The sequence below is a fragment of the Chenopodium album genome, chromosome 2 (genome assembly GCF_948465745.1).
Source record: "Chenopodium album chromosome 2, dcCheAlbu1.1, whole genome shotgun sequence".
NCBI lineage: Eukaryota > Viridiplantae > Streptophyta > Magnoliopsida > Caryophyllales > Amaranthaceae > Chenopodium > Chenopodium album.
In genome coordinates this window covers 18039864-18055989 of record NC_137835.1, presented here as the reverse complement: position 1 = coordinate 18055989, position 16126 = coordinate 18039864, and the positions used below count along the sequence as shown (strand labels likewise).

At 32.6% G+C, this 16126-nt stretch overlaps 1 protein-coding gene across 1 annotated transcript; it reads right to left on the bottom strand.

Moving 5' to 3' along the window:
* Nucleotides 1-2128: 2128 nt before the first annotated feature.
* Nucleotides 2129-8290, bottom strand: LOC145596993 (NADPH-dependent aldo-keto reductase, chloroplastic-like). The gene is made up of 7 exons (XM_081653182.1): nucleotides 8105-8290; nucleotides 4275-4325; nucleotides 4001-4077; nucleotides 3707-3794; nucleotides 3294-3569; nucleotides 2799-3047; nucleotides 2129-2597 (listed from the first exon to the last, which is right to left on the bottom strand). The coding sequence occupies exons 1-7, from the start codon at nucleotides 8210-8212 to the stop codon at nucleotides 2511-2513; spliced, it is 936 nt and encodes a 311-aa protein (XP_081509308.1). The 5' UTR covers nucleotides 8213-8290; the 3' UTR covers nucleotides 2129-2510.
* Nucleotides 8291-16126: the final 7836 nt, after the last annotated feature.

The following is a 16126-nucleotide window of genomic DNA, read 5'->3' as shown; positions in this document are numbered from 1 at the left end:
GGAGATATTGTTGGACATATGCTTGGAGATGGAAGAATTTGGATATTTTAAAGCTTAATTGGGATAGAATAATGAGTACTTTGATCGTAAAATGTGGAAAGCAATTCAATATCAAACAAGTAACAAATCATTGGTATGATTTGAGATGTTTTGGACAATTCAAATCTCGATGGAAAATACTGACAATGATGTCAAATATGGACACTAAACATCAATTGGCGATTATGGTTGCTGCATTCACACTTCACAATTTTATTCGATTACATGAGTTGGATATTACCTATTGATAGTGGTATAGAAATCGAACCAAGAGCAGATTATGATTTGTTTAACGAGAATCGTAAGGCTGTAATGAATGAAGTACAACTTAATATAGCGAAGGAAATTTGGAACTTCTTGTAATGGAAATTATATTTGTAAACGTTTATGATTTTGGGCTTATAATGAAATTTTAATTATTATCTTTTTTTTTTTTGAAAGAAAATTTTAATTATTATCGTTTATTGTTTGTGCTATTTTTTATAATGAAATTTTAATAATTATCGTTTATTGTTTGTGCAATAATAATAATAATAGTAATAATAATAGTAATAATAATAATAATAATAATAATAATAATAATAATAATTTGTAATAATAATAATAATAATAATAATAATAATAATAATAATAATTTGTAATAATAATAAGTAATACTAATAATAATAATAATAATAATATGTAATAATAATAATATGTAATAATAATAATAATAATAATAATAATAATATGTAATAATAATAATAATAATAATAATAATAATAATAATAATAATAATAATAATAATAATAATATGTAATAATAATAATAATAATAATAATAATATGTAATAATAATAATAATAATAATAATAATAATAATAATATGTAATAATAATAATAATATTAATATTAATAATAATAATAGTAATAATAATATGTAATAATAATAATAATAATAATAATAATAATAATAATAATAATAATAATAATAATAATAGTAATAATAATAATAATAATAATAATAATAATAATAATAATAATAATAATAATAATATGTAATAATAATAATAATAATAATAATAATAATAATAATAATAATTTGTATTATAATTTATATTTAATTTGAACTTATTTTTTCTGATCTGATATGATCTGAACTTTATTTTTCTGATTTGATCTGAACTTATTTTTCATGATCTGATATGATCTGAACTTATTTTTTCTGAAATAAGTAAAATAAGGTGAATTAAACAAGGCCTAAATATGCTTCCCCCTAATTATGCTAACACCATTATTGCACTCCCTAGTTTTTTTTTTACAAGTAAAATCACTAATTTAACTCTCCTTAGATTTTGTCAAACTTTGTGTCTTTGTAAAAAAAAAAAAAAAAAAAACTTTGTGTCAAAAGAGAAAAAAAAAAAAAAAAAAAAAAAAAAAAAAAAAAAAAAAAAAGATTTTGTCAAACTTTTGTGGAGTATGTTCCGTCAATCGAATATACTACATCTGTTACAAGTTATGTGCAACGATTAGACATTTTCCCTTTGTGCTTTATGTCAAATCGTTGCACATAACCTGTAACGGAGGTATTATACATATGTTACAAAAATATTATTCAAATCTGGGTTATTTTAGGAAACTTGATAAGAGTAAAGTATCATATAGATAAAATAAAAGGAGGGGGTTTTGGGTGATAAATTTCACTTAATTTCCCAAGACACCCCTCACAATTTTATCTATTTTATTTTTTTTTTTTGAAAAAAAACTACAATGCTTTAAATAAATAAACCCTACCGTCTAAACAAAAAAGACTACCACCTAAAAAAACCTGAAAAAAAAAAAAATAAAAATAAAAAAAAACCTTCCATCATAAAAGAAAAAACAGAGAATCGAGCCTGATATATCCACACATATGATTCTACCTATCCTTAACATAATTACTTCATCAAATTACTTATAACTAGATTACGAACATAATTTCTCAAAAATTAAAAAAAAAAAAAAACATATCATCCATAATTCCTTATACATTAGAAAAAAAAAAAAAAGAAAAAAAAATTTAAAAAAAAAAAAAAAACCTAACATATCATCCATAATTCTTTATACATAAAAAAAAAAAAAAAAAAAAAAAAAAAAAAAAAAAAAAAAAAAAAAAAAAAAAAAAAAAAAAAACCATCATCCATAATTCCTTAGTAACATAGCCAAAACATCGTGCCATATCATTTTAAGATCAGAATATTTGATGAGAATACGTGACAAATTACACGTATCAAAATTAGTAAAAGACATTGCGTAATAAACATCACACTCAAAAGGTTCTGCTAACTCACCAGAAGATCAGAGGATGAGATTAGAATATGACAAATTACACAGCAAAACTAAAAGGTTAAAGACATTTATTTCAAAGATCATAGATCTTAAGGTAGGTAACACTATTAAAAGATAGTCTACCAAGTGGAATAAAATCCTTATTGAACTTATATGAGTTGATGCTCAGACTTGCTCATCCCATAGTTCTTCAACACTCTTGTAGCCAGCAAATGTCTCATGTACCATTTCCCTGCCTTTAACAAATTTTTCCTGCATCCCCCAAAGAAAAGGTATTTAACATGCGCGAAACCAACATGACACCCTAGCTAGCATACATATGCATTAATCAAATTCAACTTACTTCAGACCAACATTCCAGTAATGAAAATATGCATTCAATTATATAGATTACCAGACTGTAACAGTACTAAACGAAGTTAATTTGCATAAAGTGTTAAGATGGGTACTTGCCTGCTGAATCTCAGAAAGTTTGCAGAGTAAATTTTCTGGAATTGACCAATCAAAAATATCCAAATTCTCCTTCAACCTTGCTTCATTTGAGGTTTTAGGCAGTACACTATGGCCCTTCTGAAGCCCCCAGCGAAGAGCTACTTGTGCAGGAGATTTTCCTAGCTCCTTTGCAACCGTAGTGAGAATAGGATCGGCAAGAAGTGGTTTATTTTTTGCACCAGAAGCTTGAGAACCCAGTGGTGAATATCCCTGAGAGACAAGAAATTTACTTGGAATTCTATATAAATCTTTAAGCAAAACTACAATGCAAAAGGGATACGCCAGTGTACACTACAAATAGTAGCGAGACTAGTGACAAAACCATACATGAATCAATCCCCACACCACTCACAATAAAACAGCTTCAAAAGGTTACCCTTTTGCCAGAATTTACAGGCATATCATATTTGAAAGCACTACAACAAAATCATCAAATTGGGAGTTTGGGGCACTTACAGATAGATGAATGCTCTTTGTTTTGCAAAATTCATGCAGCTTCTCTTGTTGCCACATAGGATGACATTCAACTTGGTTTACAGCAGGAGTAACACGGGCAGCTTCAAGAAGGTTGTCTAGTTTCTTTATAGAGAAATTGCTAACTCCAATGGCTCGTACCCTACCTGAATCATAGAGTGCCTCCATTGCTTTCCATGTACTAGGTATGTCTGCTGGAACGTATCTCTCAGGATTGTTACCAGATAATCCTTTTTTCTCCTTTACTGGCCAGTGGATCTTTCATACAACAATAGGATCCAGGAAAAGGCATTAATATGATAAATCAGAATTCAAATAGATTGAATTTTTTTTTTAAAAAAATAAATAAATAAAAGAGCCATTTAGTAAATTCTCAATTAAAATAAGTTACATACAAGATATAGGTCCAAGTATTCAAGTTGAAGGTCACTCAAAGTCCTATCTAGCGCCTTTGGAACATCTTCTGGTTCATGATCAAAGTTCCTGCATAATCACGTAAACCAAGTGATAAATGTTCACCCTTCATGCAAAACATAATCATCTTCTTAATTTATAACATATATATATATATATATATATATATATATATATATATATATATATATATATATATATATATTGAAAAATTCTAGCCAGGCTTGAATATAAGATTATAGTCAAAACAAGCCTTTTAAAGTTTTAATATTCACCATAGTTTGGAGGTGATAAATAACTCCTCTCGCTTCACTATCCCATCTTCAAACAACTCCTTTAAAACAACTCCAATCTATTAATCAAGGAAAGCATTATCATGTGAGCAAGAATGGGGAAAATTTTCAGTCAAATTGGAGTAGATCTTTATGATACAATAAAAAGAATTCCAAAAAAAAAAAAAAAAAAAAAAAAAAAAAAAAAAAAAAAACAGAAGAAGACTATAAAGTATAAAGAGAACAGTGAATCTTTATGGTTAAATTTTTTAATTACCTCCTTCTCATTTCCATAGATATGTGCACAATCAATGTGTCGGTAACCCAGCTGCATCAGGTAAAATAAGTGAGCTACAGCCTACAGCAGAATGATTTAACATATGCTTTGACGCTTAAATCACATTAAGAGCTGTTAGCCTGAAAGGTACACATCTTTATATATGAATCATTACATACGAAGTATATAATACAAATAATGTATGGTTTATTCTACCAAAGAGAAATTATGAAGGCTCCTGCTAATTTGTTAGACAATGGAAACAACGCTTCAGATACTATAACTACACTTAAATATCTGTCACAATTTTCCACAGCTTGAGAATGTGCTTTGTTACCCTGCTTTTAAGATATTGGTTAATTGACCTTCGTTTCTCATTCATGGATTCACCATATTTCCCCAAAGTTATCATGGCTTTGTGGAAATTTGTAATAATATTTATATTTGATAGAACCCACACTTTGGGTTTGGCAATAAGCAAGACCTAATATAAAATTTCAGAATCATGACTGCTTCTATCTGATCTAAATAGTCTAGAATTAATCATTCAGGCAATTAAAAACCAGTAAGATAGAAACTAATATGAATGCAGACTAATGATGAGGCAAATTGTGGCTATATGGACTAAATCATGTCATCCTGAAGGGACCCTTGTCTATGCTTCTCGAAGATATGATAAAGAATACTGAAGACCACACTAGGACTATGTTCATTACAAGTTTACAACTGAAAACTTCTAATTGTATGTATATGCAGTTGAGTCAAGTCCTATTGAACTTAGAAAACTTCTTTTAATTTTGGGATAAAAATAAGCTTATTAGCCCTTTTACACTTTTACAAACTCGTTTAATTTCAAATTTATTTTTCCTCCAAGATAAAAAGAATGATAGAACATTGCTTAGATCATATGTTGCATAACTATCTATTTCAATCACCCTACTAAAATACTCCAATGTGTCTTTTATTTTCCTTTTTTTTTTTTAGAAAATCCAATATGTATGTTGTGGCCTTTTCAAACTCTTTGCAAATTAGACTTCCAATACAATTCCACCCTTAAGTTCACCCCCACCAAACTCAATAACCACTTATTAGATTTTTCCTCAATAGTACGAACCTTAGGTTACTCCCCGTCTATCACCGTATTGACATGGGCCTATGACACATATGTAAAGTCCCAATTTTGTAATAAACCATAATCTAAATACTCCCTCTGTTTTCAAAAGATGTATCCATATTAAGTTCCACTTCATTAATATTGGATAAGCAAATTACTATCATGCCCCCTCACAATACTCGTACCTTTCTGCCTACTCTCTCACTTTACACTTTTTTCTTATATACAAACCTCGTCTTTCCTCCTGATTTTACCCTCACTCAACTCTATGGGAAACCAAAGTCAACGGTAAATAAATGCTTCGATGTATTTCTTTTAAATGTAAAACTTCTCTACAAAGCCACGAGTAGTTTGTTTTTTTTTTTTTTTTTTGGTTGTGTGTATAATAAAACTATTCACACTTTACAAGCAAGACCCAAGTTATCACATACTAGATAAACAAGTCCTGTTTGTTGACAACATAAAATAGGAGAAGTGAAAATTCATAGTATTAATAATTTGATAGTAGTTTTATTGATACCAAAAAAAAAAAAAAAAAATGGAGGAAGTGGAGATTCATGGGGATTTCAACTTTCTACAAAACATTGGAAATAAATTACTAGTCCCATCAATCAAAATTCATGTATTCCAATGTCAATCAAACAAGCACAAAAAAACGCAAATCAAGTACTAAATAAAGCAACAACTTTATCCATTCAAAATATATTCGTAATAAAATCATAAAATATGAGCCCACATTTAATGAAAGTAGGTTAAGTATTGGCGGATAGCTGCTATTTACATGGTAAGTAAACATTCCCTCCGTTTTATAATATTAGTCTCATATACTATTTTAGGCGTTTCAAAAAGATATACCCATATTGAACATATTTCATTTATAACTTGTTTTTTGGAATTAATTTGTTGTAGATTGATGACATGACTCTAAGTAAAAAAAATTTTACCTTAAATTATACAATTATGACTTGTGCTTTCCTAATAAAAAATCAAAAAAGTTAAATAAGATAAATTAATTATGAATTATGTTGTACTTTAATGTTAGATTTCAAATATATTTATTTTCTTATTTTATGTGATTGATTCTATATGAGACTACCATTATGAAACAAAGGGAGTAGCAACTATAAGACAAAAGAGTGGTGATTTTTTTTTTTTTTTTTTTCTTATAGTGGTTCAAGTATTGTACCACTATTACCTATAATGACTATAAATAGTACTAATAAAACAAATTATACTCTAGTAGTATAAAATACATATATAGTACATTAAAAATACCATTATAAGTATAATAGTAAATTAAAAATACCACTGTAGCAATAAAAAATCATAAAAATTAAGCGATTTTACCAATTAGCCCTCCTATATAAATCCCAAAACAAATTACAATTATGCGCCTAGTTGCATATAGAGTTGGTTATTGGGTAGAGTAGCCCAATGATAATAGAGTCAAAGCCAAGCTTAAAGGTTTTTAATGGACAGTGCCTCTAACGGACAGAACCCTTATTGGGTAAGGTCAATATAAGGCCAAAATGTTTTTAATTTAATTAATAAAGAACATAGATAATGTAAAAATAATAACATAGATAAATTTGTATTCATATATACTTAGATCCTGTTCTAATTGACTTAAATGAGCTAAACTGAATCAAATTGAATATTTTATGAGAGAAGGAAATTAAGAATTGAAGTGAACTGAAATGAAAATAATCTGAAGAGAACAAGCCCTTAATAATGGCTTTGTTCAATATTTATTTTAAGGAAAATGTAGACTACATATAAGTATTAAATACACACTTGAAAACCATTTAAATTTAGAACTTCATAAAAATATAAACACTACACCGATTTATGCGTGTTTTTGTCATGAATTATTAAGTTATATAATTTTCAAGAGTGTATTTAATGCTTATATATAGCCCTTAGAGTTACATATAACATTACCCTTATTTTAATTGATACTCCCTCCCTTTTTAAATACTTGCTCCACTTTTCATTTGTGGCCGATTTTAAATACTTGATCCATTTCCTTTTTTGGAAAGCTCTTACAATCTTTAATTAATTTCTCTCACCTAGTGAACCCAATATGTATTCTCTCTCCTCCTATTCTCTCCACTACTTTTGCCTTTTACATTTTTTAATTCTTCAACTAACCCCACTACTTTCATATTTTATTATTTTAAGTTTGTAGTCCCACCCGCTATTAACCCGCGACCCGCATTGGCCCAACCCAATATTGACCTTATAAAATATGACCCGACCCGCAACTGACCCTTCTATCTTGTTGATAAACTAAAACATTCTCGTTTTATTATCAATCTCTTTTCATGGTCTTCACTCTTAAATCAAACCTTGTTTTTTCTCAACATATACTTAGATACTTACTTAAAAATAAATTATTAACACACTACAAAGTATTTTTTTATATGGAAGGAAGCACATCTAAATTAAACAGAGGATACAGGTTGTACAATGTATTTTTCTTAGGAATAAAATAGGACATCTTCAACTTCTCTGTATACATTTATGTTTGGGTCTGCAAAGAACATGTTTTGATTAAAATTAACCAAATTTGCAATAACTTCAATCACATAGAAATTAACAAATACTAATCAAAAATCAAACAAAGTCCCATTTATCTAAAGAAATTACAATGGTCAATTAATCAAAGTACAGTGATAATACCGAGTAATACATAGAGGAAGAGGAGAGAGAAAACCTTAACAGCAGCAGCAACAATTTTTGGAGGAGTTGCATAGGTACCTAGCCCAATTGATGGAATTTTGGCTCCTGTATTTAACTCAAAATACTGCAAATTCCCCTCCATTTTTAATTATAATTTCTGAATTTTTTGATATAATAAGATAAATTAATTGAAGAGAAGTTCTTCAAAAAAAAATTTAAAAAAAATAATTGAAGAGAAGTGTACAATGCGAGTATTAATAGAATTGTTTAAAGACAAAAGAATTGATGAGAGAGAATTTAAGATAAGAAAATGACGTTACAAAGGTTAGTGGTTCTTTTCGCCGAGAGCCCCGACGCCTCGTGACTTCATTGCAGGCGTCATTCTCGTGGAAATTGTGTTGATTTTTATATTTTGACAGGAGAAAAATTATGTTAAGTTCCTACCATCTCTAAATGGAAAGAGTTTGACAGGTGAGTATTGTTTTTGGCTTTCTCGTTATATGATTCCGGTCTTTGAATCATTGTATGTATGCATTAAAATTAGTGCTGTCAAATTTCAAACCGAAACCGTTTAACTGCCCAAAACCGACCGACCCAAATGAGAACCGAATCGATTAAAAACCGATTTTTTTGAAACCGAAAACCGACTCGAACCGTATTTTAGTAAACCCGAAACCGAATCGACCCGAATAATATTAAACCGTATAAGAATCGAACCCGTTAACAAACCGAACCGAATATAAACCGAACTGAAAGAAAACCGAACCGAAAAAGAACCGAACCGTATCTAACCCGAAACCGGTTCCAACCCGAAACCGTTTAAACTGGCAAAAAAACCGCTTACACCGAACCGTTAGCAAAATGCTACCCGTTTGCACCAAACCATTTAAAAACCGAACTGATTGTAAACCGAACTGGTTATAAATCGAACCGTTTATGAACCAAACCGCTTCTAAATCGAACCGTTTACAAACTTTTTTATATAATTAAATGGATTTTTTTTTATTTTTTTTTTTTTTTGACGGGGATATAATTAAATGGATTAAATATTAGAAATCTTATAATATTTTTTTAAAATAGCAAGGCAAATCATTCATTAAGGTCTTAAGGATAATCAATTGTTCACAAACAAGAGCAAAACAAGCAGGCTTAGGCCCTGCCTCAAACTATTAGCAACACTACTGCCTCTAGTCATGTATACATTTGAGGTGATGAAACCAAATGAACAAAAAGCTTGTAATATTAAGTACCAAGGCTTGGCTGAAGGCGTAATAAATAAAATTAATTCACAGAGACTATTAAGCATATGATTACATTGATTCTGTCATTCTGTGAGTAATAATGAAATAAAGATGGGAGTGTGCTAGTGACATGAATATACTATTAGGCTATGTTTTAATTCAGATTCAACTATAATTTAGTAAACTTGAAATGGAACCGATATGAATAACGTTAAAGAGGTTAAACAATCGAAGAACTAAACCGAAAAAGAACCGAACCAGTTAAAAACTGAACTGAAAAAGAACCGAACCAGTTATAAACTGAACCAAAAAAGAACCGAACTTTTTCTAACCCAAAATTGTTTCCAACCCGAAACTGTTTGAACCGGGATAAAAACCGTTTACACCGCACCGCTAACAAACCGCAACCCGTCTGCATCGAACCGTTTACTACCCGGACTGTTTACAACCCGAACCGAATTAAAACCGCTTAACAATAAACCGAAACCGAATCGAACCGATAACTATTTAAACCGAACCAAAACCGACCCGTGAGACAATTAAACCGATTCCAAACCAACCCGATTAAATACCGAACCGATTTCAAACCGAACCGAAACCGAACTGTCAAATCGTTTTGACAGTGCTAACTAAAATAAAATAAGGTGGTGTTTGGTTGCAATGGGAAATAAGTTTTGATAAGAAATTACTCCGCATACTTTATATGAGCTTTCATTCTTTTCTTTTTTTTTTTTCTTTTCTTTTTATCTTTTTCTTTTTTTTTTTTTTTTTTTTTTTTTGAATTACAGGAACAAACAAAGATAAACAAAATTAAAAGATAAACAAAATAAAAAGCGAAAACAAGGTAAAGAGTGACGGCAAGAAGAACCAATCAGACGATGAGCAAAAGCAACTGAAGAACGAGGCATCTTTTTAACCAAACAAGCCTGAAAAGTAAAAATGATTTCCTGGATTTCTTGAATGATCTAAATGACTGAAATATCCATTATCCTTTAATCACGAATTAATAGAGGAACGGAAATGCAGTAAGTGATAAGTTGAACCTATCGAACACCCTCTATTGAACATGGCGTAAGCCGTCAAACAAGAAAGCAATTCGAACTAAAGTGCAGAGTTGGAAACACATGCCTGACCCCCCCCCCCCCCCCTAGACACCTACAACGGCTAGTCTTCGAAAACACCCACCTAGTACCCGCACTGTGGTCACCAAGATCCCAAGCACCATCAAAGGGAACCAGCAGAATCAACTCTCTAAGAATGAAAAAAGCAAGAGAACACAGAAAATCATGAGGAGAAGTAGGGGAACAAGAAGAAAGAAAAGCCCTAGCATCTAAACTCCGAGTTATCCAAATACTAACATGATCAAATGCCGACTAAGGGGAGTAAATTGCAGACTGAAAGCGCAAATTATTTCTAGTTAACCAAATAGCCCAGCATAAACCAAAGACACAATCCACACCTGCCCAATCCTTAGACACCACGAACCTAGATAGAAATCAAACTTGGGAAGCAAACCTCCAAGGAAAGAGCCGGAGACATCACAAAAGAAATACCCTAAGGCAATAAGTTACATAAACACTACACAAATGAACAATCTCAAAATAAATGCAAAGTCGTTCAATACATTGATGACAGAAATAGCAATAGAGGCTGACTAGAACACCCTTCAGACCAAGCACACCAGTCATAGGTAAACGCATTATGCAAAAGTTTCCAAGCAAAGATTTTCCATTTTGGAAGAACATGCAATCTCCAAAGACGTTTCCACAAAGAAGTAGAAGGAAACAACACTAATTTAAGACCCAGACAACTGACACTCCAAGTGTGCATAAGTTAATTTGGTTAGTTGAAAAAGAACCATCGCGAGTAAATTTCCTATAGACAAAATCATCCATTGGGTGACTTGGCCTTTCCAAACCAAGAATACTCGAATCTATAGACAGAGAAAATAACCTATGTATCAAGGCAACATACATCCTACATCGAATAGCAGCAAATCTGACACCCTAGAAGGTAAATCCACCAAGGGAGTGGAGTCCTTGAACGAAACTGAAACCCTATGCACCCAACTATCCTCCAGAATGTATACGAACCTTCAACCTTGACCCAATCTATAATACCCCGTATTTTTATGTATTTTTATAAAGTATTTAAGTATTTATAAAATGTATTGTAAGGTGGCAGGGTAAAGTCGTATCCCCTAATCAAAAATAATTCCTAAGTCCTCTAACTAAAGTAGATAGGGAAGTAGGGTCGATCTCCACAGGGAAACAAGCCTTTTTACTCCTAATTAATTATTATAATCTAAATTATCTAAGTAACCAATATTTATATTTGAGTATGAAACTAAACTACAAAGAATAAGAATAGGGAGAAAACAATATATAAAAGGATCTAGGGCATAGGTTCACTAATAAATAATACTCCATGGTAAAACATAACAATCAATCATTGACATTGCATAAATAACATGATTAACAGGCTCTCGCAATTTATTAATCAACATAGATCTAACAGGCTCTCGCAATTTACTAGATCTAAGTTCTTATTGAAAATAGCCTTTAATATCAAATTAACATCTTCTCGATTCATCAATTTAATATTGCTATACTTTTACAAGCTGCAATTGTAAAACATTAAAACAATTCAATAAGAAATTATCATGCAATACCAATAATCAATAATAGTCGATCATCAATGCATCAATTAACCAGATTTTAAAGGGCTTTCGCTACGTATTACAATCACACAATTAATTTACCGGTATTAAATCTCATCTCTCGAATCTCGAATTAACCATTTATAAATTAATCTGCCTATTGAAACTAGACCTAAACATCAATTCTCATCTCTCGAATCTTGAATCAATATTGTCAAACTCATGCATAAAAGATAGGCCTAATCTAGTCACAGAGCATTAAATTAATCAATAGGAAATTAATCTAGCATTGATAATTAACAACAACAAATTACCCCTTCATATTATCTATTAGATCCCCATAAACCCTAGAAATTAAACTACTCACACATATTAAAAACTAAACTAATCAAAGTAATAAAATAAATCATGATGAAAGGAATAAAATAAACAACTAAGATTAAGGGAAGAGAAATCGTTACCAAAATAAATTTGGAATTAAGAGTAGAATTAAGAACAAAGGTTTTAGAGAAAAGAAATCTAAGAGAATAATTAAGAGAGTAAAGAGAAGAAGAAGAGATGATTAAAATCGTATTACGGAGAAGTATTTATACTCCGTACAAAATCCTAAACTAAAACAAATTAAAACGACGTTAATCGTCTACTAAAAAATACACGCGCCCGATCGGGCGAGGCACCGCCCGATTGGGCGCGCCTTTTTTCCTCTAATACTAATCTCGCGCCCGGCCGGGCGCGTCATCGGACGCCAGCCTTAGCTTCTCCCGCCCGGCCGGGCGCGCCTCCGATCGCCAGCCTCTTTGGCCGGGCGGCTCATTTGGGCCAATATTTGGACTTCGATTGGGATCCAATTCTTCGGGCCAACCTGGGTTTCCTCTTCCGGTCTTGAATACTCGGTCCAAATGCCCCGGTATCACCTATACCGAGCCCTTAATCACCGGTTCGATGGCTCTAACCGGCCCTGGGCTATAAACTCTGGTCGTGCTTCTCCAATGCTCGTGATTGCTCCAAAATATTTCGGGAAAATACTCCAAAAGCATAAATCCCTGCAAAAGTCAACCAAATCTACGAAAACACTAGAAAACACCAATTAGTAATAAAAGTGGCTCTAAAGAGCCAAAAACACTACTAATTATGACCAAGGGACGGGGGTAAAATACTATAATATAGACACATCAAACTCCCCCAAGCCAAACCTTTGCTTGTCCCTAAGCAAAGATCTCATCAATGAATCAATAAATATGCTTCACCCCAATCCATAAAAATCAAGTACAAACGATCCAGGGTAAATCAAATAAACACGCTTCAAAGTCAACCAATCAAATCCATCTAATTACCAAACTCCCCTAACAATTGTCAAACAGAGCAAACCACAAGAGCATATAGAATTCAAGACTAGTGCTCACACACTCAACTCTCATTTATGTGGTGAGTAAAAGATGTACTCTATCGCTCTCCATCCAACCCTTTTGTGTGAACAATGCCCTCCCAACTCACACTTTCGTGTATATAAACAATGAACGCTCAACCTACTAGTCGACTCGAAATAACTTGCATTGATAAACAACACTTTCACATTCATACAATTCTATGCACAAAGGTCGGAAGGTCTTTAAAGCTTGTAATGTAAGGCTAGGATAAAGGGTAGGATAAATTTGGGAATAAGTGAGAGAAAAGCTATGCTTAAAGGAGCCATATCCTAATAAAACCCATGATAAAAAATAGCTAATGATCATACATCTCCTACACAACCAACTCTAACATCAACCAAATAAACTCCAATCATAATAAATAAACCCAACACTTACAATTTCACTCATAAAAATATAATAATGAAGAAATAGAGTGAATAAACAAACTTTATTTTCCAAACTTGAATTTTTTTTTTCATTGAGGCTCAAAATTATTTTCCTTTGATCAACCTCCAACTAGAACATTTGAACATTTTTTTCCTTCGAAGTTCACTTATTTTTTCACATTTTTTTTCTTGAACTTCTTTTTTTCATAATATCATGCTTTATTTTTTCAAGAAAATATAACTCTCAAACTCATCAAAAATAAACATGAATAACAACAAAACAACTTCTCAAATCCCACCCAAATTGTGCAAATAATAAGCACACTACAAACTTCCTCACCTCACTCACTAATAGCTCCCCCAAGCCAAGCTTGGGACTAGTAACCAATGGGGCAAAATAGGCTTGTAATGCGGCTAATAAACAACAAAAAGTTAAGGCAACAACATGGGTAGCAAGAAGGGAACAAATGTATCTACAATATCTGGAGGCTACCTAAAAGAACAAATGCCTTCGTCCTCCACAATGTGCATAATAGTGAATCATATAAACATTACTTATAGTTGCAAACCAATACTCAAATTCATTGGCATACCAGGAACTATGGAACTATCACACATTCCTTACCAAATCAACTAGTCAAGCACTATATTCACAAGTAGTTGGACAAAATTGACGCAAGTTAAGGTTTCAGGGCAATCAAACATCAAATCATGATCAACTAATCCACAATGCCTATCATCAAATACCAGGAATCAAAATAATTTTTCTCAAGTATGGGGCACAGGGAAGCATAATTTATAATTCATTGGAACGTATTCTTGGATTTTTTTTTATTTTTCAATTTTTTTGTTTTTTTATATATAAATGAAAGCAATAAAACTAACCTAGAAAGCAAGAAATCTAATCTAAGAAAACACACCAAAAATAAAAGGAAAGAGAAAAAGAAATATACCAAACCAAAATCTCCCCCAAGCCAGAATCAGACAATGTCCTCATTGGCTCGGAAACTAGCCCAGCATAGCTAGTCCTCATCATCCTCATCCATCGAGCCGAAACCCGCACCTCCACTGCCACCTGCACCACCTGCACCAGAAGAGCTACCACCAAAATAATCAGCGTGAAAACTCCCCCCCGCCGGTCCCCCGAAAGGAATGTCCTGCCCGTACCCGAAGAAAGAAGAATAGTCAGTGTAAATATCACAGGCAGTGGGATCCCTATCGTATCCTTGGGGTGGAGGCTGAAACTAGTCAGGGTGAATAGCGTTGTCGGGAATGTTTCCCCGACGAGCATAATCATCATACATAGGGTAGAGAGCTCTACCATGGTTCCTCTCTAGGTACCCTAACCTCTGGTCTATGAAGCCTACCATCCTCCTAAGGTCAGTATGTGAATGCTCGATACGTCCTAGGGCCTGACCTATACTATGAAGATCCTAAACTGGGTCAGAGTCAACATGAGGGATGGAATGGGACATACGAGGTGGAGAGAAAGCCACCTCGGGCTGAGGCTGGGGTGGTGAAACTGGTGGTGGTGGTGCCTGCCCCCTAGCGTTGGCAACTAAAGCATCATAAGTGTAAGAAAGTTGCCCTGGGGGAAAGGCGATCAAGTCAGGACTGGGTAGGGGAAAAATGGGCAAAGGTTGCTCGTTCCCAGTCCGAATACACCAAAATGGTGTCTGCTCGCTATCCGGTCTAACCCACCCCACATCCTCAAAATACCTAGTAGTCATGTAGGTATCTGGTCCACAGTTGGTCAGCTGGTGGGGTCCGTCTACTACAAAACCGACCTTTTTTACCGCTATTCGAGTGATAAGGCCACCTGAACGGATAGGGGACTTGGAAGTGGTGCTGGCTGTGGCATGCCTACTCAAATGGTGAACTATAAACCTACCTATGTTCAATTTCCCGTACCCGTATACATAGTGTCCTATGACAGCTAGTTCGTTAGTTTGAGCATTATGAGGCTCGGCCCTACCTAAAAAACACAAACCCGCAAATCTTTGCCAGATTTTTGGGACAGGGTGGTGAATAGGTTTGGTACTAGCATGTTGAGGGTCGGGGGCAGGTAAAACACTCAAAGCATAATATAAGTCACCCATTTTATAGTCTGCATGCCACTGATGAGATAATTCAGAATTTAATTCAAAAATTTTACAAAATTCAACAAAAGTTAAACTAATATTTCTATTATTTAACCTGAAAAATAAATTTGGCCCAATTCTACTACTAACAACATGAAAAGTGGACAGGAATTCACAGGTAAGTTCTCGGTATGTAGGATAGTGCATGTCAACAAATTTTCTCATGCCAATGTCATTCAAAAATCGTTTAACAAAATTATACAAACCAAATTATTCTAAG

Excerpts from the sequence above, each read along its gene's own strand:
- LOC145596993 (XM_081653182.1), bottom strand. The coding sequence starts at position 8,212 with ATGGAGGGGAATTTGCAGTATTTTGAGTTAAATACAGGAGCCAAAATT. Across the intron at positions 4,326-8,104 it reads TTGTTGCTGCTGCTGTTAAG|CTGGGTTACCGACACATTGA; the intron begins GTTTTCTCTCTC and ends TACCTGATGCAG. Across the intron at positions 3,795-4,000 it reads TTTATCACCTCCAAACTATG|GAACTTTGATCATGAACCAG; the intron begins GTGAATATTAAA and ends GTGATTATGCAG.